A 25,037-nucleotide genomic window follows, 5' to 3' on the forward strand; every position below is an offset into this window, starting at 1 on the left:
GTCCGTCCCCCCGTACTTGAGGCACTCAATGGCTCAAGGGAAACGGCGTGCTGGTGTGGTGTAGCGGTTAGCATATCTGACCGGAAATCAAAAGACCCAGGTTCGATTCCTGGCGTCAGCACCTCTTTTCCCTGAGTTGTTTGCATTCGTTAATTTCTGGGCGTTTGAGGCTTACTTGTCTGTGTCGTCCCTAATTGTTGGTCTGCCTCGGCCAAATCTCGTTGTTTACGTCGTTTACAATCGCCCTGCCTCGTGTCTGAATGAGAGAGTGAGTGAGAAAGATGTAAGAGAGAATGGGAATAGCGTGGTTGGTTGTCCGTCCCCCCGTACTTGAGGCACTCAATGGCTCAAGGGAAACGGCGTGCTGGTGTGGTGTAGCGGTTAGCATATCTGACCGGAAATCAAAAGACCCAGGTTCGATTCCTGGCGTCAGCACCTCTTTTCCCTGAGTTGTTTGCATTCGTTAATTTCTGGGCGTTTGAGGCTTACTTGTCTGTGTCGTCCCTAATTGTTGGTCTGCCTCGGCCAAATCTCGTTGTTTACGTCGTTTACAATCGCCCTGCCTCGTGTCTGAATGAGAGAGTGAGTGAGAAAGATGTAAGAGAGAATGGGAATAGCGTGGTTGGTTGTCCGTCCCCCCGTACTTGAGGCACTCAATGGCTCAAGGGAAACGGCGTGCTGGTGTGGTGTAGCGGTTAGCATATCTGACCGGAAATCAAAAGACCCAGGTTCGATTCCTGGCGTCAGCACCTCTTTTCCCTGAGTTGTTTGCATTCGTTAATTTCTGGGCGTTTGAGGCTTACTTGTCTGTGTCGTCCCTAATTGTTGGTCTGCCTCGGCCAAATCTCGTTGTTTACGTCGTTTACAATCGCCCTGCCTCGTGTCTGAATGAGAGAGTGAGTGAGAAAGATGTAAGAGAGAATGGGAATAGCGTGGTTGGTTGTCCGTCCCCCCGTACTTGAGGCACTCAATGGCTCAAGGGAAACGGCGTGCTGGTGTGGTGTAGCGGTTAGCATATCTGACCGGAAATCAAAAGACCCAGGTTCGATTCCTGGCGTCAGCACCTCTTTTCCCTGAGTTGTTTGCATTCGTTAATTTCTGGGCGTTTGAGGCTTACTTGTCTGTGTCGTCCCTAATTGTTGGTCTGCCTCGGCCAAATCTCGTTGTTTACGTCGTTTACAATCGCCCTGCCTCGTGTCTGAATGAGAGAGTGAGTGAGAAAGATGTAAGAGAGAATGGGAATAGCGTGGTTGGTTGTCCGTCCCCCCGTACTTGAGGCACTCAATGGCTCAAGGGAAACGGCGTGCTGGTGTGGTGTAGCGGTTAGCATATCTGACCGGAAATCAAAAGACCCAGGTTCGATTCCTGGCGTCAGCACCTCTTTTCCCTGAGTTGTTTGCATTCGTTAATTTCTGGGCGTTTGAGGCTTACTTGTCTGTGTCGTCCCTAATTGTTGGTCTGCCTCGGCCAAATCTCGTTGTTTACGTCGTTTACAATCGCCCTGCCTCGTGTCTGAATGAGAGAGTGAGTGAGAAAGATGTAAGAGAGAATGGGAATAGCGTGGTTGGTTGTCCGTCCCCCCGTACTTGAGGCACTCAATGGCTCAAGGGAAACGGCGTGCTGGTGTGGTGTAGCGGTTAGCATATCTGACCGAAAATCAAAAGACCCAGGTTCCATTCCTGGCGTCAGCACCTCTTTTCCCTGAGTTGTTTGCATTCGTTAATTTCTGGGCGTTTGAGGCTTACTTGTCTGTGTCGTCCCTAATTGTTGGTCTGCCTCGGCCAAATCTCGTTGTTTACGTTGTATGGGAATGTACAGCTGCAACGTGAAATCACAGCAGTCTGTGAAAACATTTTCATCACGTGTCATGACAGCTCCCTTGGTAAAAAGCAAACCAGTTAGAGGAGCGAAACTGTGATTGATAGGTCGAGTCTCTTTTTGTGAGTCCTCCCAATGGCTAGACTCCGTTTTAATATGCAGCTCTGGGCTCGTCGTTGTCGGCCTCATAGAGATGGCCAATGTCAAGACTGACGCCCTGGGGGAATGCGCGTCCTAAGCCGACTTCTAATGGAAGTGTGGCGGCATATGTCTGACCCTGTCTGACAATGACCTTTTCTGGGCCGAAAATCGGACGACAGATTAGCGCCTACTCCAATCAGCTCCATCGCTCCAAAGCACGTGGCCCTCTGACATGGAATGTCACTGGAGTTGTGCGTAGTCCTGGTTCCAGCAGCTTTGCATATAGCAACACGTGGCAATCCTATTCCTACTTTCTTGGCTAAAATCAGCTATATTGTGCAGAAGAATTCTTCTGCACAATATAGCTGATTTTGAGAGAGAATGAACAGTGTGTATCGACTCTATATGCACCACAAGCTCTCGAAAACAGAGGCATAAGCGGCACCTTTAGTGACATATGTGCCAATGGCTCACCAGTATGTGTACAAAGTACGCCTCAGGTTGGATCTCCAGTGGGTTCCAGCACATTCTCGTGTATCATGGAATGCACAGGCGGACGGCGCCTCAGGAGCAGCTCTCTCATCGAGGAGACGAGCGAGTATTGCATTACCGTCGTTCTATTCTTCGACAACTAATGGCACCCCTGTGCCAGTGACATGTATGCCTGTAACAGTTCATCCAACGCTTGCTTTTCGGATGCCACGAAACATCCCCCGTCGATACGCTGCATTCATTCAAAAGTAGAATACGACTCAACGCATTGTTCTGTTCTGATTCTGTTCTGAGAAATTAACGAATGCTCGAACGAAGGTTCGATTCCTGGCGTCAGCACCTCTTTTCCCTGAGTTGTTTGCATTCGTTAATTTCTGGGCGTTTGAGGCTTACTTGTTTGTGTCGTCCCTAATTGTTGGTCTGCCTCGGCCAAATCTCGTTGTTTACGTCGTTTACAATCGCCCTGCCTCGTGTCTGAATGAGAGAGTGAGTGAGAAAGATGTAAGAGAGAATGGGAATAGCGTGGTTGGTTGTCCGTCCCCCCGTACTTGAGGCACTCAATGGCTCAAGGGAAACGGCGTGCTGGTGTGGTGTAGCGGTTAGCATATCTGACCGGAAATCAAAAGACCCAGGTTCGATTCCTGGCGTCAGCACCTCTTTTCCCTGAGTTGTTTGCATTCGTTAATTCCCATACAAGTTTCTCGAAAATCAGTTTCAGCTGATGCTCCGCTATCGATACCTAACCGAAAATAATACGTTTTATCGTCGGTGTTAGACCTTGTGAACAATGCGATCACAACGAAGTCATAACAAAAAAGGCACTGTGCTGTAAAAATTTGTGTGTCCTCAGGGGGCACTGGCTTCGGCTTGTGTTTGGTGAGTGGCGTCAGCACAGGCCCCAGCCCCAAGTCTTAAGGTGTTATCCATACCGTGCCGAGGGGATTTAAGGTGATGGATAGAACCCTTGAGCCGTGGCGGTCTGGGCCTTGGTCAAGCCCTGGTCGACGGGTGTTCCTTAAAACTCATGGGCCTTCCCATATGTATATATAGTACTTTTGGAATGCCTAGTAATCGGATCTGCATGGTAAAACATTTCTTCTCAGCTGCGATCGGGGTGGCAAACGTCCCCGGACCGAAGTCTCGAAATCAAACCAACATTTTTTCGTGTCCAAACACATAGCCTTATCTTCTACATCTTCGGAAGAAGACAAAATGTACCACTTGAAAAAATGCCGCCCTTCTTTATTGAGAAGCCGGTGTCTTCCCTCTCCAACGAAATCACCGAAATTAAGCGATCTGGTGATCTTTTCGTCCAGTGTACGCCAGAGGCAGACTGCAAAGAGGTCACGTTGGGTGTAACTATAACCGCTTCCTTGCATAAGACACTCAACACGTGTAGTGAGGTGGTAGCTGTCACTGAGTTGATCGACGTCCCTGTAGAGGAGATCGTTGCAAACTTGAAGGAACAGGCAGTAATCGATGTTCGGAAGCTCACGATAAAAAAAAAAAAAAAAAAAAATGAATATATTACCACCAAAAATGTAGTCCTTACCTTCGACCGTCCTTCACTGTCTGCTAAATTGAAGATTGTATATTTGCATAGACTGAGAAGTTACCCGTCAAAAATAACTCGTTACATGTTAAGTTACCGTGTGCAAAATGTAATAAAGTTAATAACGAAGGTCTTCAGCATGAAATGTAACTCGCAGTTACTGAGTTACTTTAAAAAAAGAACGAGTTACTTCCAAGTTACTCCGGACACAAAATAGCATTACGCAGGTGCAGCGCGCGTGAGCAGTTGAGTTAGACCTTGAGTTGCCCGCGGAGGAGTGCAGCACGCTTAGATCGTTTTCGTTTATGTCCAGCAATAGACCTCTCCCTGTTTGTAAACAAATGACGTCATAGTGTTCGACAGCGCCAAAATTTGGTAGAATTGAACTACGCTCGAAGCTAGGGGTGAACAAGGTCGTGCCCGAAAGCCGCGGTCTTGTGGGGGTTACGACATGGTCCCTTAAAGGGACGCGACCCTCGGTCCTACTTTTCTTTCAATTGCTTTCAATGGGAGACAGCGAACAAGTGCCCGTTCGAGGAACCCAGCCCTCCTTCCGATTGGTTTAGGTTTCAGTCTGTCTATCAATGTCATGATGACGTTTGTCGTGTAGAGGTCTATTCGAACGCTTTGCATCTTACTCCCTGTGGGCGCACAATGGTTCAGCTTAATTTTAATGGCAGCGGTTCTTACTTCCTGAATAAAATACTGTCATTGATTGAATATCACGTTTTATGGGAAAAAATGCCATGAAGGAACCGGAGAGAAAGCAAGAAAATATGTGGACGTGAGTGAAAAGCGAGTTAAAAGTAACTTGGAACTTAACTTAAGTTACTTTGGCAAAGTTACCTGAAAAAGGAAGGAGTTCCTCTGAAAGTTACCTTGGCGCAAAAGTACCGAGTTAAGTTACAAGTTACCAAAAAAAAGGAACTTAGTTACAGTAACGAGTTACTTGTAACGAGTTACCTCGGACTCTGTATATTTGTCTGCAGAAGCCCGTTCATATATCCCAAACCCTCTCCGTTGTTTTAACTGCAACCGCTTCGTGCACGCTGCTGAAGTTGCAAGCTGCAGGTCGCCAAGTTGTGCTCGTTGTGGGCAGCAGGGCTATGATAGTGAAGAGTGTAGAGGCCCTGATTGCTGTGTGAACTGCATAAATGATCACCCCTCTTAGTCGAGGTCTTGCCCTAAGTGGAAATTAGAAAAGGAGATTTTACGCATGAAGTTTACTAAAACATCAACTACCCCAAAGCAATGAAGAGACTATCCCGTTTCATTACACATAAATCATTCTCGGCAGTGCTTCAACACAAACCAAAGATGGAAACAGTACACACGCCTCATTCGTTTGGAGACGACCATTCTTGAGTGTTTGTCAGAAAACAGCCTGTTTGTCCGTCTTTTTTATTTAGAAAAGGCATATGACACTGCATGGAGGTATAGTATTCTTCAAGACATCTATTCTTTCAGTACAAGGGGAAGCCTACGTAGATGTTCGCCGATTTTCTTCAAAACAGAAAATTCAGGGTCCGGCTGGGCACTGTGTCATCGCATCCTTTCTGTCAGGAGAATGGTGTCCTGCAGGGATCTGTTCTCAGTGTTACATTATTTTTAGTCAAAATCTACTCAATGGCATGTACCAACTCACCTTCGATATCGTATTCTCTCTGTGTAGATGACATACAAATATCTTGTTGTTCTTCAAACTTGACATTGTTCGAACGACAAGTGCAACTAGCAATAAACGGGCTCAACAAGTGGCCATCTGAAAACGGGTTTAAACTATCGGCTGAGAAAACTCTGTCAGTCCTGTTTTCAGGGTGAGAGGAATGTTTCCACCACCATCCCTAAAATCTGGGCGGTCGCGAGACCCAGGTCAAATCAGAACACAAGGTTCTTGGGGTCACCTTTGACAGCAAGTTTACGTTTTTACCACACATTCAAAATATTTAGGCAAAATGCATGAAGTTCCTGAACCTCCTAAAGCTACTATCTCACAGATCCTGGGGAGCAGATCGAGACACATTACATTTAAGATTCATATTTCCACTGTATACGGTCTAGACTGGATTATGCTTCCAGTGTCTATGGATCTGCTCGCCAATCAGTTCTGAAAATTCTTGATCCGTTACATCATCAGGCTCTGCGTTTGATAACTAGCGCTTTCCCCACGACACCAATCGAAAGCATTTATGTTGAAGGCTATAAGTGGTCTTTGGAGAGACAGTGGACGAACCTTTCAATATCGTATGCACTCAGGGTGAGGGGTTACCGAACCATCCAGCTCTGCGTTGTGTGAAGGAAACACGGTTCAACCAGCTTTTTCTTAACAAGCCCAGTGTTGTCCCTCCTTTTAGAATGCGTCTGTTACAGGGAATCGACGATTGTGGGTTTCCTGAGTATCACACTCCAGCTTTCGATGTTGATGAAGGCGTTCCCCCATGATAGCCACTTCCACAATCTAACTACACCCTGATGAAATATAGTAAACAGGACACTCCTCTGTTTGTTCTCCAAGAGGACATACATATTAAGGATACTTTTTGGAGAGCATACAGCATTTTATACAGATGGCTCGAAAACAGCCACTGCTGTTTCCTGTGCAACGGTAACAGGATCTTGTACAAAATCCTGTCGACTCGTGAACCTTGTATCAATTTTTAGCGCTGAGGTCTATGCAGTCATCTTGGCAGTTAACTATATCCTGGAACAACAGATTCGATCTTCAGTTATCTACAGTGACTCCCTCAGCTCCCTCCAAGCTATCCGCAACTTACACAAACAAAAGAATCACCTGATCTTGACTGCACAATACTTAGTGAACAAAGCATTCAACCAACAAAGCAGAACAAGGTCTCCGATTGAGCTTCTATTGGGCACCGCAGTCATGTGGGGATACCCGGGAATGAACGTGTAGACGCTGCTGCGAGAGCTCCACTTTCTTCTCACATTGTGCCTGTTTAGGAACTTTGCAGGGTCATCAGGACGAAAATAACCAACACATGGCAACAGCACTGGGACACCCAGCATCAAAATAAACTTCGGTTTTATTAAGCAGAGAAGCGGAAAGTTCTATTGCAGAGTCGAAAACCACCTCTAGGGCATCATTTTAAGTCGCTTAAGTCTTGGTCATAGCCATCTGACGCACTGCTTTTTATTACTGCGGGGAAGAGCCGCCACAGTGCATACATAGTGGGGAGCAGCTGACTTTACGAAGTTGAGCGTCATCATTGGTTGCGTTAAGTAGGTGCCCCTCTTTTGGCGCACTCAGATCGGGAGTATGAACCCCCCGGAGCGGCCACTTACCAGCGAAAAGCAACTTTGGAGCGCTATACTGCGCCCTCCCTGATGTCCCTGATGCTGCTTCCTGTGGCCTGCTCTTGCAGAGCACAGACGGAGGACACGTTGACCTAAGAACAAGAGAGAAACTGAAGTTCTGAGGCTGGAACAACATAGAAGGGACAGATACAAACAAAGCCTCAAATTGCCTAAGAAATCAACGATGAAAGATGAAAGTCACTGAAAAGGTTAGCCAGCTCTAGGGATTGAACCCACATCTTCTGGATTACCGGTCCAGGGCTCTACCAATTGAGCTAAGCTAACACGCCTCTCCTGCGACTTTCGGGGTGCGTCATCTGAAGGGACGACAAACCAGCCACTCACTCACTCTCACTCACCCTCCTTTCACTCCTACTCCATTTTTCCTCACTCCATTTTTCACTCCATTTTTTTCACTCCATTTTTTCCTCACTCATACACACATTCATACGACGGAAATCGACGCAAGCGGCACCTGTTCAACAAGAGAGAAACTGAGAGAAAGAGAGAACAAGAGAGAAACTGGTTTGTCGTCCCTTCAGATGACGCACCCCGAAAGTCGCTGGAGAGGCGTGTTAGCTTAGCTCAATTGGTAGAGCCCTGGACCGGTAATCCAGAAGATGTGGGTTCGATCCCTACAGCTGGCTAACCTTTTCAGTGACTTTCATCTTTCAACGTTGACCAAGTTTGAACCGATAGTAACGATGGAAGAGACGACTATGGTTGCGAAGACATCTTGCAACAGCAAAGGAGATACAGCAGATGGGAAGTTGCAACAGACGTCATAGGAGATGTTTGCTGTGAAGACGGTTGCATGGCGTGAAGATGTCCGGATTAAAGCACCACATTTCCCGCGAATAACTGCCGATATCCACGTGGAAGTTGCCCACTAATATATACGCAAAATACAAAATCACGATAACAGTTATAAAAATATTACAGCTTACGGAGCACTGGGTAATATTTTAAGTCTGTATTTTGCTTCCGAACCCACACTTCGAAGGTCGTCCTGCCGACGGCCAACAGGACGTACGTGACGGAAAATCTCAAGCACCCGGATGCTTGTCGTCTTCTTCAAAGCCCCCATTTCAAAACTGGTGCGCGGCAGCGGCTCGGAGTCTCGCACTCCCGGGTGCGCGAGTGGTTCTTGTGTCGCGTTCAGTGAGTGGAGTCTGAAACACTCGCACTCTGGGGCGCTTACTTAACACAACCATTATTTTCATGAATTACCTCTCTTCGCCACCGTACGTGTTTTTAGGTTTTTTAAGGACATTAGCCAGCTGCATAATCTGTAACCAGTCTCATTTCTGTCACTATGCCATTTCGATTTCTGTTTGGTTTTAATACAATCATTAAATTTCAGTCTAAGCAGATACCCAACATCTGTCGTGGTGCATTATGGCCTAAGCTGCCTTTGCACCAATAAACTCCAAATCATCATCATCATCGTCACCTGCTGAATCTTATAGAAATAGATATTCTTGCCTATTCGTATAGACTCCCATTCATCTATTCATGTAGATAAGTTAACAAATCGTGCCGACGACAGGAGATGTACCAGCAGGTGGTTCTGCCAGCAGCGGTACAACGACGGAAGCAGACGACAGTTCCCGACGTGCCTTACGCTCCCTAGGTGGCGCTCATCAAATTTGAACCAAAAATCGACTAGTTTTACAGATCGCGAGATGTATCCATTTCAACCCTATCCAATCCACTTGCCACCGAAAATGGCGCTGCCTAGAGTCACTAAATAAGCTACGCTTCAAGCGTAGCTTATTTAGTGACTCTAGCGCTGCCCATGTTGAATAGGGTGACAAACAGTGAAGATAGGTTGATTGATAGTGGCCCATACTTGAAGACGTCATTGGTCAGAAAGCTGAAAAAGTGGGTGCAGCTCCAGGTATAGGCATGACCCACCACCACCGAGGTCGTGTCCTTTCTGCTCTAGAGAAGTGCGATAATTTCATGGGGCTATGCTTATGTTTAACAAATGCTTTTTTCATAGTTAAATGTAACATAATATATTCTAAAGTTCTCCTTCAGCACCTGATATGTTGTTGTTAGGTTTAACATGCTCCTACATAATATGTTTTATTAAACGGACAAGCGGAAGAAAATCACACAGCAAATGTCTATGTCATATTTTCACAGACAATCTCTCACCGGGAATGCGGTTTCAAATGGAGAGCCTGTCCTCTGTTACAACACCATGAATACCTGCTGTCTGCCCCTTTTCTACGGAATATACAACCTACGCAGAGAACCTCTTTGCAAGCGTTACAACGGCAGGGAGGTAGTGAGTATGCAATCCCATATTACTCACACGTCAACCGTAGCAGGCGAAACAGTGAAAGCGTACAAGAAAAGTGAGAGACACTGATTTCTTTTCTCACATTGACTGTGCGGGGACTCTTTCACATGAAATTTGTCGTTTTCAATGAGGCAATTGCTAAGTGAAACGTTTAGTACAACACTACCAGGAGTCCGGTAGGTTACTGCATCTACAGTGATATTCGCCTCCTCTACTGCATGGTGGGCATCGTTACAATATTTTGAATTAGTAGACCGCGACGCTCTCGCTGATTGTGCTGGTGGTTGCCTTCTAACTTATTTGTAGCATGAGCGCTTACAATCTGTAGGAGAAATATGAGTGCTAACCAATTCAATAATGTTCTAAAAGCAAGTGGTAAGAGCTATTTCCCAACAAAGTTTTTTTTTGTTTAACTCGCGAGTCGCAAGAGGATGCGAGCGATCCACACTGGAAACAAGGTATTGTATAGTGCAGCTTCATTTTTTCGACATGGTATCGGAATAAGCCAGTGCATTTTGAATACCGGAACAGAAAACTAGATTTTCTGAAGCAGAATACGTAAGTCAGCGCTTGTTTGTCCCTTTTCGGATCTTGGACGATATATGTCACCACGAGAACTGTGGGCGTGGACAAGTTTATGGCTTCCCCATTCTCCGTATACAGCTTGCTGGTGGGTTGCTGGAGCTGTGCAGCCGCCAGAATCTCCCATAGACGCAGTGGTTCAGGGAAAATGGCAGGCTCCCAAACCACGTCATATCCAGGAGCCACTCATTGCGATCAAGAGTAACGTGGACGAAGTACACATGCACAGACCGACCTCCTTTCTTAATCTCCTTTCATTTCTCTCCTCCAATTTCTCGTCTCCTCTTGTCCATCCCCCCTGAACTGAAGTGACGTACGTGTTATCCCAAAACAGAGAAACGAAAAGTGATTGTGGGTGATAGCATAGATCGAGAACTTACTCATCAAAAAGAACTCGTTACGAGTTACGTTACCGTGTGAAAAATGTAAGTAAGTTCATAACGAATTTCTTCAGCCTGAAATGTAACTCGCAGTTACTGAGTTACTTAAACCAGAACGAGTTACTTCCAAGTTACTTCGGACACAAAACAGCATTACGCAGGTGCAGCTCGCGTGAGCAGTTGAATTAGACTTTGAGGTGTGTATGTGGGGGGGGGGGGGGGGGGGGGGGGGGTATGCGTACTGAAAAAAAAAGCGAGGAAAGGTTGGTCAGGCATAGGCCGACTTGCTATTCCTTCCATAAAAAGAAAACGAAGAAAAAAAACAAAGGAAGTCACCACACGCACACAGCCACTCAAAAGGGCCTTAGAGGCTGGTCGAGAGGCCGGTGGCACGGAGAAAGCTCAGGAGGGTAGTCGTAACTTCCCCCTGATTGTGCAGGATCCTGCCGAGCAGGGTGGCCAAAGTGACGTTAGGGTAGCCAAGTTGTCGCAAGTGGCGTTGGAGGATGAGTCTTTGTGAGAGGTACCAGATGCAGGATAGGAGGTAGTGTTAGACCGAGTTACACGCGGAGGTGTGCAACACACGTAGATCGTTTTTGTTTATGTCCAACAATAGACCTCTCCATATTTGTAAACAATTGACGTCATAGTGTTCGACAGCAGCACAGATTTGGTAGAGTTGAACTACGCTCGAAGTTGGAGGGGGACAAGGATGCGCACGAAAGCTACGGTCTTGAGGGGATTACGATGGTCCCTGAAAGGGACGCGACCTTCGGTCCTACTTTTCTTTCAATGAGAGGCAGCGAACAAGTGCCCGTTCGTGGAACCCAGCCCTCTCCTTTTGATTTGTTTCGGTTTCAGTCTGTCCAGTGGCGTCACTAGGGGGGTGGGGTCCGCACGGGGTGAAGCGACGGAAGGGGTGACGCGCCGTACCAATACTGCCGCTTCCTCCCGTTGTTTGTGGCACGATGACGCCAAAAATAACATGAGGAGCTCTCTGCGAGGCAATTTTTTTTTCTGAGTGTGGTGTAATATGTTTATTTATCGTGAATCGCCTGGCACGGAAAGGTATCCGTTAATGGGGCATGGGGTGGGGTGGGTTTGACGCAAAGAGCTCCTGCACCGGGTGACGCGTACCCAAGCGACGCCACTGAGTCTGTCTACCAACGTCATGATGACGTTTTTCTGTATTTTCGGTATTGGTCTATTCGAACGCTTTGCGTCTTACTCTCTGTGAGGGCACAATGGTTCAGATTCATTTCGGTGACAGCGGTTCTAACTTCCTGAATAGAATACTGTCACTGATTGAATATCCAGTGTTGTGGCAAAAAATGCCGTGAACGAACTGGAGAGAAAGCAAGAAAATACGTGGACTTAAGTGAAAAGCGAATTAAAAGTAACTTGGAACTGAACTTAAATTGCTTTGGCAAAGTCACCTGGTAAAGGAACGAGTTCCTCTGAAAGTTACTACGGCACAAGAGTTAAGTTACAAGTTACCAAAAAAGGAACTTAGTTACAGTAACGAGTTACCTCGTTACAAGTAACGAGTTTCTTGTAACGAGTTACCTCGAACACCGGTTGATAGAGCAAGTTTATTTCTCCTCTTGAATTCTTTCTATTAAATGGACTATGAAATGATTTTTTCCTCGTTTTCATCTGAAAGAAAACATTTTTATGAATCTAGAGTCAAGATTCTACCTTTGCCGTGCGAGGAGTATTCTCGGGAGCGAATTTAAACGGATCGGCAAAGGGAGTACATCTGGCGCCGCGCCGTGGCGAGCTGCCGCTCGGAGACGCAATAAGCAACTTGGTGGAACCATCACCGTGTCCAAGACACGTCATCGTGAAATGTCGTGGTCGAGCAAGAAACATGCGCCGTAGGGTCCCGCGAATGCGTTCACCGGGAGTGGAAATCTCCATGCGGTCAGCTTCAGCGTGACTGGCGCAGTCCATCGCAGTCTCATCCTATGGTTCTTGCCGACATGCCGAGGCGCTGTTGGATGGTTGGTTGCAATATTCGCGTGGCATCCAATGTCATATGCTTCCCAGTGGCGAGACGATCAGCGTTTGATGGCACAAAACAGTCGGACCGCTGGAATGGAAACGCAGTGCGGTGCCATCAACTGGTCGTGTTTGTAGCGAACATTTCCATTACTGCGATTGCGAAGGGTACGCTGCATCTCTTCAACGTACTGGGTGCGGAGCCCAGTGTCGTTTGAAACGAGGTGTAGCGCCATCACAATACCTGTTCACACCGGGGAGAGAACATCAAGCGAAACGGCGCAAAGGTGTGAGCACTTTTCGTTATTGCTGCTAACAAAAATATTTCAGTCCGTGTGGTCCAAATGCTGTCCCAGATTTCAGGATTGCATGAATAGGTTAATTCTCATCTGCGCGGCTTGGAACCTCACGGCCGCTTACGTCTCACAAGGGAGAGAGTAAAAAAAAACAAAAAACCTAGTTATTAAACTCAGGTGGTGCGCTGTTGATAAAAACAGACTTCGCTTAGCATGATCTTAGAAACCATACTTTGATAGAGTATTTATTTAATATATTGAACATATGTACCCGTTCTTCTCTCTTCACTCATCTGCTTTCATGTTTACACGTAACTTCTTCAGGGGAGCCTGAAACCCCGGAAGTGAGATAGCATGATCACTGCTACCCACTATCCAGAGCAGACAAATGCTGTGCAGCCTCCTTCCAGATTCCTCTTTGCAGCAATGTCTTGCCTGCCATTCGGGCTCTGTATATTGTTCACAAGTTTTTTTTAGTTGATTTCATTTTACTTTATCATGTATACAAATACGGTATTGAGGAGGACATTTTCTTGCTGACACTTGAATAAGCTAGGTTGCTTTTAAGAAGTGCAGACTTTGGTTCCTTAACTTATAATCACTACTCAGGTGAATTACATCCATTTGCATTGACCGGAACTGGAGCTGCATACTGTGTTATACTTTTTCTTCTCTCAAACCAGGGCGGCAGAAGTGTATCGCAGCTGTAGTCTTTCACCGGGGTAACATGCCAGAACAAATCTTGCAAGTGCTCTGCAGTTCGCCTCAAAAATCAACCTACGTGTGATGCACCATGTTGTCAGGAGTTGTTGTTCCTGCTACAACTCTGTGCTTTGTTTTACATTATCAAAAATAACCTGACCAACCATTACTATATCCGTGGTGTACCGCTGTGTTCAGCCAGTACAACTTGCTCTGGGCATTCTGTAAAGCCTGTGCAGCGACTTCAGCCCATATTTGCTGATAACATTGGTGCCAATACAGTTGGTAGATGAGCTGTGTCGCAATGTAAAATAGAATACATCCCGTGCTTGCATACGCATAAAAATTATGCATGCCGAGCATATAATACCTAAATGTAGATGTTTCAGTTATTAGCTGTTGTGTATTTTAGTTATCGCACTATTGGAGCAAAATGCCGACATTTCAGCTGTTTGAGCCTGGTGCCCTCAAGTGGAGCCTGCACAGCTGAGGACTCTCTGTCCAGCTGGCAAATTGGACAGTTCTTTTACGAAGAAGGCAGATTTCCGCCAGAATAAGAAAAGTAGTTTATTTGAAATAGAACCAATTACTTCTCTTTTTTTCTTGAATTGTAAAATATAGGGCATGTTACGTGACTACTCGAGCTTCTGCCTCTTTCCAGGTACCTCAACCGGTGACTTCAAACTTGAAACACCATAGTATAAGGTGGCAATGAAGCAGGCGAGTTGGTGTCGTTAGCCTGCGTCCCTCAGACACGGGATCCATTATGGATGTATTACGTAGTATTGGAAACCTGGTTAAATATTAAATGTGTTAAACAAGAAGAGCTATCAGAAATAAATACGATGTGCAGAATACTCTGACAGGATACGCTGCAGAGTACGCTTGATTTTCCGTAGGCATGGTTGTTGTTAATGCTAAGTGCTAACATTTACGACGTGCTCAACACTGAATACCTCATAAAACACATATTCTAGCAAAAAGCATATTCTTGAGGCAAACAATAAGTCCTTTGACGGAAGGAAATACGGCCACCCCGTCCTGTCAGCAGACCCCGAAATGCAGGAAAAATCAGAATCGCTTGAAATTACAGAGCAGTGTAGCAGTGCAGCACATGTAGCAGTGCAGCACCTTCATCCACATCGCTACTGGTGCGAGGCACCATCTCACGAGCATCAGTTGGGCTCTCGCCACTAACCGAACAGGTTGTCGTTCCTCAGAGCTCCCAACAATGGTGACCCGAACGTCGAACGTAAGGATCGAACATCATCCTTAACCGCCATGTCCGTCGACCATCAAGCCCTACCGCCGCCTACATCTAACCCATCTTTATCTGCAGTGGCTGTCAAGTTACCACAATTTTTGACCGCAACCCGGCCGTGTGGTTTATCCAAGCGGAGGCTCAATTTCATCTCGCTGGCGTAACATCACAACTGACGAAATTTTACCACGTCACCTCCGCCCTCACCCCAACTGCGGCCGATGAGTTGTACGACGTCCTCGCCAACCCCTCGCCAACCACGCCTTACGACCAGCTCAAGCAAGCCCTGCTGCAACGCACTACCTCCTCCAGCCGGTCCCGCCTTCAACAACTGCTATCCGCTGAAGAGCTGAGAGACCGCAGCCCCGCACAGCTACTTCGCCGAATGCGGCAGCTGCTTGGCGACAAATCCGCTACCATGGACGGCGTTCTTCTCCGTGAATTATTTTTAGATCTGCCACAGAACGTCCAAATGGTTCTGGCAACAGCAGCGAACATGTCACTCGACAGAGCTGGCTACGCTCGCAGATGCGGTTGTTGAGGTCGCCACACCGTCCATCGCTGCCACCGCTGCACCACAACACCCCGTTTTTCCAACACCGTCTGCAGCGGCAAGCTCTTCTGGCTCTCCGCAATTAGAAGACCTTTGCCGCGAATTCCGCGCGCTTGCCTCTCTAATTGCAGCATCACATGATCCACCGCAGCAAACTCGTCAACCCTACCATCGCCGCCGTTTCAGTCGGAGTCCACGGCGCTATTCTCCCAGCCGCTCGAACAGCAGAGACCGCGACGAAAGCCCGGCGGCGACGATTTGCTGGTACCATCGCAAGTTTGGCGCCGAGGCCCATCATTGCCTACTACCATGTTCTTGGCAGCAGGGAAACCCGCCCGCGGGCCATTGATGGCGACCAATGGTCCATCCTCCCAGTCCAGTCGCCTATTTTATATACGGGACAAAACATCAGCCCGCCGCTTCCTTGTGGACACCGGCGCGGAGGTGAGCGTATTGCCAGCGAGCGGAAACGAACGACGACCAGCCACCTCTCTTCCACCTCACCGCTGTTAACGGATCTAAAATCCCTGTGTACGCTCAACGCTCCCTCACATTGAACCTGGGTCTCCGCCGTGTGTTCCGTTGGCTCTTCCTGGTTGCGGCTGTCTCTCACCCCGTTCTCGGCGCAGACTTTCTTAAAGGGACCGAAAAGTGAATATAAACCTATCGAAACTTTATGTTCAGCGAAAAGCTTGAACCTTCAGAAGTTCGAATATCAAAGAACTCCGCTGAAGTCGCTGTAGTTTTTCTGTAATCGAATTTTCCATAATTGCATGTCCAGGGACCTAGTAGGAAACCGTGCAGTCTATCAACAATTGCATGACCCCGCGCCATCTGTCGAGGACGCATGTAATACGCGCACTTCCGGGCGCTAATCCGGCGAAAACGAAAATGGCAGTGGGCATTTGTGACCACTTTCTACGTCGAGAATGTCGAGCCTCTTGAACATGAGTGCGCATGAATTTCGCGTTCGAGAACTGTCGCTCACACAGAACTGTTGTTCGTGGGTTAGCGTGCTCGAAAGTGTGTTCTTCGCAGCAGAAGATTCCGCGTCCAGAGATCAATCGGAGTCACATTCGTCCTCAGCAGTAGCTCACCGTGCCGTGAACATGGACTGCTTTGTGAAATTTCCATGTATCAGGGAGAAGCACTTGTGTAAGCCGAAACAAGCGCTGTTTTTTCGTCGTGCAGGTGTTCACGTGTGAAATGCAAACCGACGGATACTACGGTTTTTGCTGCCGAGAGGTAGAGAACGCGTGTGAAAAGCAGACAGACGATTGCATCAGAACTAACGAATATTTCGAAATACTGTGCCTTGACACCGAAGTACTGCAAATGTCTTTTACATACATCCGAGAAACCGAAGAGCGTGGCAACATACACGGCAGCGGCGTGTGGTCTTTACGCGCTACTTGAACGGCAAACTGGACGGAAAACCCTTATTTCTGCAGGAAATTCCGTTATACCACCTGTCGGCCATTCACAAGAAGGATATGGGGTGCTCCGAGAAAATACAATATAAAGTACTCCACTGGATCTCGATCTGCGTCATGCATGCTATTAGGGATGCTTTCCCATCAGTGCGCCGACCTGTAGAAATGTTATCAGCATATTTTCATTTCTTGTTTGCTGAAAGTTTTTCTCATTGCTTTTTGTTTGCTGTCACAGCATATTATAATTACAAGTTTGTTCCTGGAGGGCTAAATAACCTGTGGGCATAGATGTATTTGTAGGTTATACTCATGTCACAATTGTATATATGAGGAGTAAGTAAGATAATTTTCATCAGTGTCATTCAGCTGAACTGTGTTCATAACCTTTTAGTATACTTCTTAGTGACCACGTTTCCAAATGTCAACTAATAATTGAACCAAGATTGGGATTTAACACTTAGTCAACTCTGTTTTGCCAAACGGAGTACTTGCAACTGATTCATTATCACGTCACCAACTAACATTTGTAAAGAAGGACTTGAGAGCTGACTTCAAGTATTATTAACCCTTGATCTAGGTTCAAAGTTAACCATGCACAATTGGTGTGCATAGTACTCCAAAATGGCTAAATAATTTATTGCATAAGTTCTCTGTTACTGTAATTGAGATGTAGTTTTGTAAAGTACTTTTGACAGCCCTGCAAATTGAAACTGGCTTCAGTGTACACTACAAATGCATCGTAACATTTAATTGAAATATAATATAAGAGCAGAAGCAACATTTTGTCACAACTCAAACTATATCTTTCTTTTTTATTGTCCAGGGATTTAGGAAACAGAGTAGGACTTCCTGCCCTCTGATGTTTTGACGTACGTGATAGAGTTGTAAAACCTGCAACAAAATAAACAAGAGAAGTATAAACAGTTTCGTCTTTCCCTTTTGAATTTAACGAGCTAGTTGTATTTTACCATTTGTTCACTTTTGTATTCTCTGTTGGTGAAAAGACTACAGGAACAATAATGCTGTAGATCGAACAATGACCTGTCATCTTGATGAAGATCAGAACATTTCTTCAGGCATGCTAAGTGAGACAAAAGAAATGTACAATGAAGGTTGTACAAAAACAGCAAATCTCCGTCGACTAAAACTTTCTACATGTGGATGTTACCACATCGTGTAGTTTCCATCCAAAAGTAGGACTAGCCAAGGTTGTTTGGTAGGTTGTTGGCATGTTGATGTGCTATACCGTTTCAGCACATCAATATTGATGAGGGGCAAACACAGTAGACAGCGTGATGGCTGCAAACTCAAGTGAAGATTTATTCAACAGAACAAGAAACCAAAAGCATGAGTATAGAGAAAGGCAGTGCCATGCAGTGTATGGTGAACAACATTAATCTCTGAGGAGGTAGGATCGGAAAAGCAATAAAGAGAAATGACAGTTGCGTCCTAGATAGGGGAACTCTGCAAATTTAGGACCAATGTGATGTGGTAACCTTGCATGGCTCACTGCAGCTCTGACACACATTGAACAATTCCAGTAGTGGGGCTTCAAAGACAACGAACGTTTGCTGTTTCACTGGGCATTCAAGTGTAGAGGATGCATCTCTAGAAAATTAATTAGCGTTCCTTAGTCATAAAGTCATAACTACATCTCAACAGGAAGTATTCTTGTACCCTTCAAACAATCTAGTAGTTCTGATCGGTTTCTTCTCCCCTTGTTGACGTCATACTAATGTTCTGCACCTGTCCAAAGACTTAAAAAAATGTCGCAAAGTCTGCAACACGTAACAAATCTAGTGCTTCCATCTGTGGACTTTGCATACCTGCTTTCAGCCATTTCTGTCATGTCAACTTGAGTGCCTGGATCACACACACACGAAGCAGTCTTGCGCCACTTCAACACTGGAAGGCCCCTAAAATTGAATTTGTTGATGTTGACAATGTTGAGTACGGGACAAGTAGGATAACATAAGTGAAATGGAATACGTCGTCGCTATATTGTAATTTATACATGTGTGACGCCTGTACATACCTAAGACGTTGTGTTGAACTCGTCACCTCGGTGAAGCAAAATCACTGGGTACTGAGCATCAGTGTGCTTCGGACGTCTTGGCAATTCGCCTTCTACGGCATCTTCGTAGTCATTGGCAGCAAAATGAGAACAGCACACACGACACGACTGCTACATCTAATAACCGAGTGTTTCGAACCACATTCGCTTTCGCGCACTCTCCTGTTGAATCTTCCCAAGCAGCACACAATATTGGACCCATATTGGCTGGTCATTGGCGATACGGGTCCAATATGGGACCCGTTTCGCCAAGATTTTCCCCATATTGGCTGAAAATGGGCAATATGGGCCCCATATTGCCCAGTTTCAGCCAATATGGGGAAAATCCTGGCAATATGGGCCCCATATTGCCCACTTTGAGCCAATATTGGGAAAATCTTGGGAATATGGGCCCCATATTGCACGCGTACACCCCATATTGACTGAACAGGGTACGTAGCCGTGTTGCACAAATGCCCAAGCAGCACGGCAAGATTGAACGTTGAAGCGTGTGAAATACCCTATTCACTACATCGTTACATTCAACAACTTCCCGCAGATGATACACATTGTTCGAAACAGTCAACGTACTTGGCATTCCCAACGTAAAGTTCGCTAGAGTTCGACACCTCAACATTCCACGTCTTGAAAGTCGCCGCCATCTTCCTTCGCGATGCCAATGCCAATCGGTCGAGCCGACTGTGAGCAAGCGAGTTGTTTGAGCGTAATCACGCGTCCTACAACTAATGCGCATGCGCGACAGCCCGAACGGACGTTTCATAGGGCTAAAATGTCGCTGGGTGCTGTAATGGTAACGAAATTGCGGCAGGTCAAGTAAAAAACACAATGTTTGATAAGAAGGGATGGCTATTCTGTAAAGTTAGGTGATTTCAAGTTGCTGCAAGCAGTGTAAATTGCTCTGGCGTGTGTCCGTCACCGCCACGAAAGTGTTTCGCTGCTTTGTATTCTCGGAGCGGGTGTGGAAATTGTTAGTCCACAGAATATTGCGATCGCAATGAAGGCTTCTGAGGGATCTTAGGTATTGGCAGTTCTGTGGGACTGCTTGTGATCTTCAGCGCGGGCGTGGCACCTGTTCTTCGGTTTTTTTGTGTGTGTTTGGGCAATGCCGTGTTTCTTTCCTTTTTTTCGTTCTTTTTTTTTTTCAGTGATGTGAACGTGGATCAATTAGATCCGCAGAAATAAAAAAGCAAAAATCATACAAAAGTAGTGAATATTATACAGCATAATGCTTTATTATTACACGGGCTCCCCGTAGGTGTTATCACAGAAATATTGGCAATATTGGCGCAAAATGGGCTGCCAATATGGGCAGCCCATATTGGTCCAATATGGAGCCTGGTTGCACTCCCCATATTGGTCCAATATTGGCAGCCCATATTGGGCCAATATTGGCAATCTTGGCAACCCATATGGGTCCAATATTGGACCAATATTGGCGTGCTGCTTGGGTTGTGGTAGAAAACGCCCGCCGCCGATGGTGAACGAACATGATTTTTGCATCCCCGAACACCAAAACTACACCAGGCATATGTAGGTCTCTCGAATAATTGACACAACAACCACGAACATGTCATTCACTTCTCTTCGCGCGACCAACACGACCACCCACGAGGTAAACAATAAACGCGATAACACAGACGGCCTTGCAGATCGCGCGGCGGATCGTAGCTCGTAGCGGCGAAGTAGCTGAATCCTTTATTAACGTAAAACCTATGGAAGTGAGCGTCATTTTTAAAATGGCGTTTAGCTGTAAGATAATGTGCGTCAGCTTTGTTCTCTACAAAATTAACTCTCACGTGGTAAGGGTTGACCAATCCCTGCGAGCCCTGGACCTGAAACCCAATTTGCTCTTTTTCGCCGTTCGCTGGCAGCACCGTCCATGTTCCGGCAATCTTCAAAATATTTATACATAAAAAATATGCCGAATTGAGAAGTAATGCTTTCTGTATCTTATCAAACAACGATGTTGTGCACGACAGTGGGCAAAAATATGGGGGTTATTTTTCACTTTTCGGTCCCTTTAATAACCATCAGCTGCCCGTCGATATGCGCAACCACCGTCTCATTGACTCTGCCACCAGCCTCACTGTCTCCGGCATACGATCGTCCCATCAGTCTCTGGGCGTGTCAGTCTTTCAAGCTGACGGTAATCCCTACCTTGCCGTCCTCAAGGAGTTCCCTCAACTCACGCGCCCACCAGATTGGTCGAAGCCTGTCCCGCACAGTGTGGTCCACCGCATCGAGACAAAAGGTCCTCCCGTCTTCTGCCGCCCCCGTAGACTACCGCCGGAGAAGCTGAAAATTGCGAAGGACGAATTTGACCACATGTTGGAAATGGGCATTATTCGTCCATCATCAAGCAGCTGGGCCTCTGCTCTCCACATGGTCCCAAAGAAAACCGGTGACTGGCGGCCATGTGGGGACTATAGAGCGCTTAATCGGGTTACCATCCCCGATCAGTATCCCATCCCTCATGTTCATGACTTCACGCCATTCCTTCACGGCGCGACGATTTTCTCGAAGCTTGATTTGGTGCGCGCTTACCATCAAATACCCGTTGCGGGAGCCGACATCCCAAAAACAGCCATTACAACACCGTTTGGCTTGTTTGAATTCCCACGGATGCCCTTCGGGCTACGGAATGCCGCCCAATCATTCCAGCGCTTCATAGATTCCGTCATTAGAGGTTTGCCATTTGTTTTTGCATACATCGATGACATCCTCGTGGCCAGTCAATCCGATGAGGAGCACATCATCCATCTGCACAAGCTTTTCTCTCGTCTCTCCGAGTACGGAATTATTATTGACGCCAGCAAGAGCGAATTCGGCGTCTCCTCCTTGGGCTTTCTGGGTCATGGGATTTTTGCTGATGGCCTCACACCACTCCCATCGAAAGCAGTGCAGCACATGTAGCAGTGCAGCACCTTCATCCACATCGCTACTGGTGCGAGGCACCATCTCACGAGCACGATCATTAAAGCATCAGTTGGGCTCTCGCCACTAACCGAACAGGTTGTCGTTCTTTAGAGCTCCCACTAGCAGCTTCGCGCTCTAAAGCGCGAAGCTGCTTTGAATAAGAATAGTAATGATAATGAAGAACACGAGTTGAAAAGTATACCAAAGCATTAGACGACCAAGTCTCTCGCATCGATAATTCGTACAAACATGGCAAGCAACAAAGGTGGACAGCTTGCAAATATTACAGGAGAGAGGTTTTTCGCAGTAGCCTCCAGAAGGGGAGCCCTCTTTACTGATAGCGATACTACCAATACCACCTTGCGGTGAATCGCTAGAGCCCCACGAATCTCGTCAGCAAAAACCTCATAGCAACGGAGGAACGGAACACAGGAACGGCCGCCGAGCAGAAGACGATTACATTTGGAGGAAAAACTACAGCTCACATGTCATACTTTCCAGCACAAGTGTAGCAAACGATTCACACACAAAAGCTGTTCATTATCGCGTACGGTTCCATTTTGGTCCACTTTGGTTACTAAGTGGTTCTTTTTACCTGCTTTGATGACCAAGTGGTTCCAGTTTAGCCCACAACGGCTCTGGTCAAACCTACTCTGACTTCCAAGTGGGTACACTTTCAAATATAATTTCAAACAACTTTGGTGATCAAGTGGCCCTTTTTGACCTGCTTTGGTGATGAAGTGGTTCCAGTTGGCTCTGGCCAAACACACTCTGACCTCCAAGTGGGTACACATTCAAAAATGATTTCATACTACTTTGTTGACCAAGTGGCCCCATTTTAGTCCACTTTGGTGACCAAGTGGTTCCAACTTAGCCCACAACGGCTCTGGCCAAACCCACTCTGACTTCCAAGCGGGTACACTTTCAAAAATAATTTCATACCACTTTGCTGACCAAGTTGTCCCATTTTTGTCCACTTTGATGACCAAGTACTTTGGTGACCAAGTGGTTCCAGTTCAGCCCACAACAGCTCTGGCCAAACCCACTTTCACATCCAAGTGGGTTACGTCTAAAGTTAATTTCAAACCACTTTGGTGACCAAGTGGTTCTGTTTAGCCCACAAGGGCTCTTGCCAAACCCATTTTGACTTCCACTGGGACACACTTTTGAAAAATAATGATTTCTTTTGAAACCACTTTGCTGACGAATTGGTTCCACTTTGACCCACTTTGCTATTCAAGTTATTCCACTATGTCTCACTTGGAATTCCACTTTATTTTCTCACCTGGGTGGAGATAAACTTTCTTAAGGTAGATTCTGTCAGTTTCTTAGGAGTATATTTAGATTCATGTCTAACGTGGTCACCAAATGTAATGATTGGGAAAAACGGATCAATTTGAAGGGTATTTATTCATTACTTTGTGCTTCTGAAACAGTTTGTGTGCATCAGTTCTTTTTCGGGTAGATGTGCAACTAACAAAACGATTGGGTATGCAATGAGATTTTCAAGAACTCATAACGGTTTTGTGTAAGCGGGCATGTTGACTGGTGTGAGGTGCCTGTGCACATGGAGCCCACTCATGTTTTGGAAGCACAGAATGTACGCTGCCTTGAGCACCACAAAATAATGTCGTATAGTAGTGCGCCCCAAAAATGACGTGAAGGCACAACTTAGGAGTCCAACCATGTCACAATAACCAGGAGGAAGCAGTCTTACTTCGTAATCTGTATTGTTACGTGCTCTGCATTATACATTTTTTAAAATGTATTCTCGTTACCCTTTCCTGTGAAAAAGTTTAGCTGCACAAGAACAAGTAATTCTAGTGAGTTTCACCGAGTTGTGTTCTTGCCGTGCAATAAATACTTCTGTTGCAGTATTACTGTGTGTACATGCATTTATTATTTATTGAGCTGCAGTTGGCACCGCTGCTGCTTTCTGTTCTGTGCCGCATATTCGTGTGGCTCCAATATATGCTGTCGCCAGACAAACATGGGAAAGACACCAGCTGTTAAGATATCGCGTGTGAGAGAAAGTACCAGAGCTTAGCTCTAGATTATTCACGCAGGATTTCACGACGTTGTTATTGTTGAGGTAGAAAATGCAAATTAGGTAAAACCAGAGTTCGAGGTAACTCGTTGCAAGTAACTCGTTACTGTAACTAAGTTCCTTTTTTGGTAACTTGTAACTTAACACGGTACTTTAACGCCTTGTTAACTTTCAGAGGAACTCGTTCCTTTTTCAGATAACTTTGCAAAAGTAACTAAAGCTAAGTTCCAAGTTACTTTTAACTCGCTTTTCACTCGCGTCCACATATTTTCTTGCTTTCTCTCCGGTTCCTTCATAGTATTTTTTTCCATAAAACGTGATATTCAATCAATGTGTGACAGCATTTTATTCAGGAAGTAAGAACCGCTGCCACTGAAATGCAGCTCAACCATTGTCCGCCCACAGGGAGTAAGATGCAAAGCGTTAGATAGACCTCTACCAGACAAATGTCATCATGACATTGGTAGACAGATTGAAACCGAAACAAATCGGAAGGAGAGGGCTGGGTTCCATGAACGGGCACTTGTTCACTGCATCCCATTGAAAGAAAAGCAGGACCGAGGGTCGCGTCCCTTTAAGGGATCATATCGCAATCCCCTCAAGACCGTGGCTTTCGGGTAAACAACAACTTTATTTTGGCTTTGCAGAGTGGGGAGGTTCATCGCCACAGGCGATACTCTATATATCCCATTGCTGGTGGGAATGTGGGGAATAAAATAACGTTATAAACGAAATAAAATAAGACCTTGTTCACCTCTAGCTTCGAGCGTACTTCAATTCTAACAAATTTGTGGCGCTGTCGAACACTATATGACGTAATTTGTTTACAAACAGAGAGAGGTCTATTGTTGGACATATAAGAAAACGATCTGAGCGTGTTGCACTCCTCCGCAGGCAACTCAAGGTCTAACTCAACTGCTCACGCGCGCTGCACCTTCGTAATGATATTTGGTGTCCGAAGTAACTTGAAAGTAATTCGTTCTTTTTTTAAGTAACTCAGTAACTGCGAGTTACATTTTAGGCTGAAGAACTTCGTTATTAACTTAGTTTATTACAGACCTTGTCTGTGTAGCCATTTTTTTGCCGCCTCAGTCTCGGGTTTTTAGGTTATGGGGGTATAATAGTTACATTTCTCACACTATAACTTAAGTTATAACGCGTCT

General features: G+C 46.0%; 1 protein-coding gene and 7 non-coding genes across 10 annotated transcripts in view; all 8 read left to right on the top strand.

The window, feature by feature from the left end:
• The window catches only part of LOC135375311 (uncharacterized), a 136,205-nt gene that overhangs the window by 55,155 nt on the left and 56,013 nt on the right, over window positions 1–25,037 (top strand). For 2 of the 3 annotated variants that reach the window (XM_064608053.1, XM_064608051.1), the window contains one exon: window positions 9,470–9,614. In XM_064608053.1, coding sequence (XP_064464123.1) covers window positions 9,470–9,614 — 145 coding nt within the window. Of the gene's footprint in view, window positions 1–9,469; window positions 9,615–14,251; window positions 14,491–25,037 lie in introns of those variants that run through there. The other variant, XM_064608052.1, reaches the window with a different exon arrangement.
• Trnas-gga (transfer RNA serine (anticodon GGA)) lies at window positions 50–121 on the top strand. Its single transcript has one exon. It is a non-coding gene; the product is annotated as a tRNA-Ser (tRNA).
• Trnas-gga (transfer RNA serine (anticodon GGA)) lies at window positions 364–435 on the top strand. Its single transcript has one exon. It is a non-coding gene; the product is annotated as a tRNA-Ser (tRNA).
• Trnas-gga (transfer RNA serine (anticodon GGA)) lies at window positions 678–749 on the top strand. Its single transcript has one exon. It is a non-coding gene; the product is annotated as a tRNA-Ser (tRNA).
• On the top strand, window positions 992–1,063 carry Trnas-gga (transfer RNA serine (anticodon GGA)). The gene has a single exon. It is a non-coding gene; the product is annotated as a tRNA-Ser (tRNA).
• On the top strand, window positions 1,306–1,377 carry Trnas-gga (transfer RNA serine (anticodon GGA)). Its single transcript has one exon. It is a non-coding gene; the product is annotated as a tRNA-Ser (tRNA).
• On the top strand, window positions 1,620–1,691 carry Trnaf-gaa (transfer RNA phenylalanine (anticodon GAA)). Its single transcript has one exon. It is a non-coding gene; the product is annotated as a tRNA-Phe (tRNA).
• Window positions 3,033–3,104, top strand: Trnas-gga (transfer RNA serine (anticodon GGA)). Its single transcript has one exon. It is a non-coding gene; the product is annotated as a tRNA-Ser (tRNA).

This window comes from Ornithodoros turicata, unplaced genomic scaffold (genome assembly GCF_037126465.1).
Source record: "Ornithodoros turicata isolate Travis unplaced genomic scaffold, ASM3712646v1 ctg00000850.1, whole genome shotgun sequence".
NCBI classification, from domain to species: Eukaryota; Metazoa; Arthropoda; class Arachnida; order Ixodida; family Argasidae; genus Ornithodoros; species Ornithodoros turicata.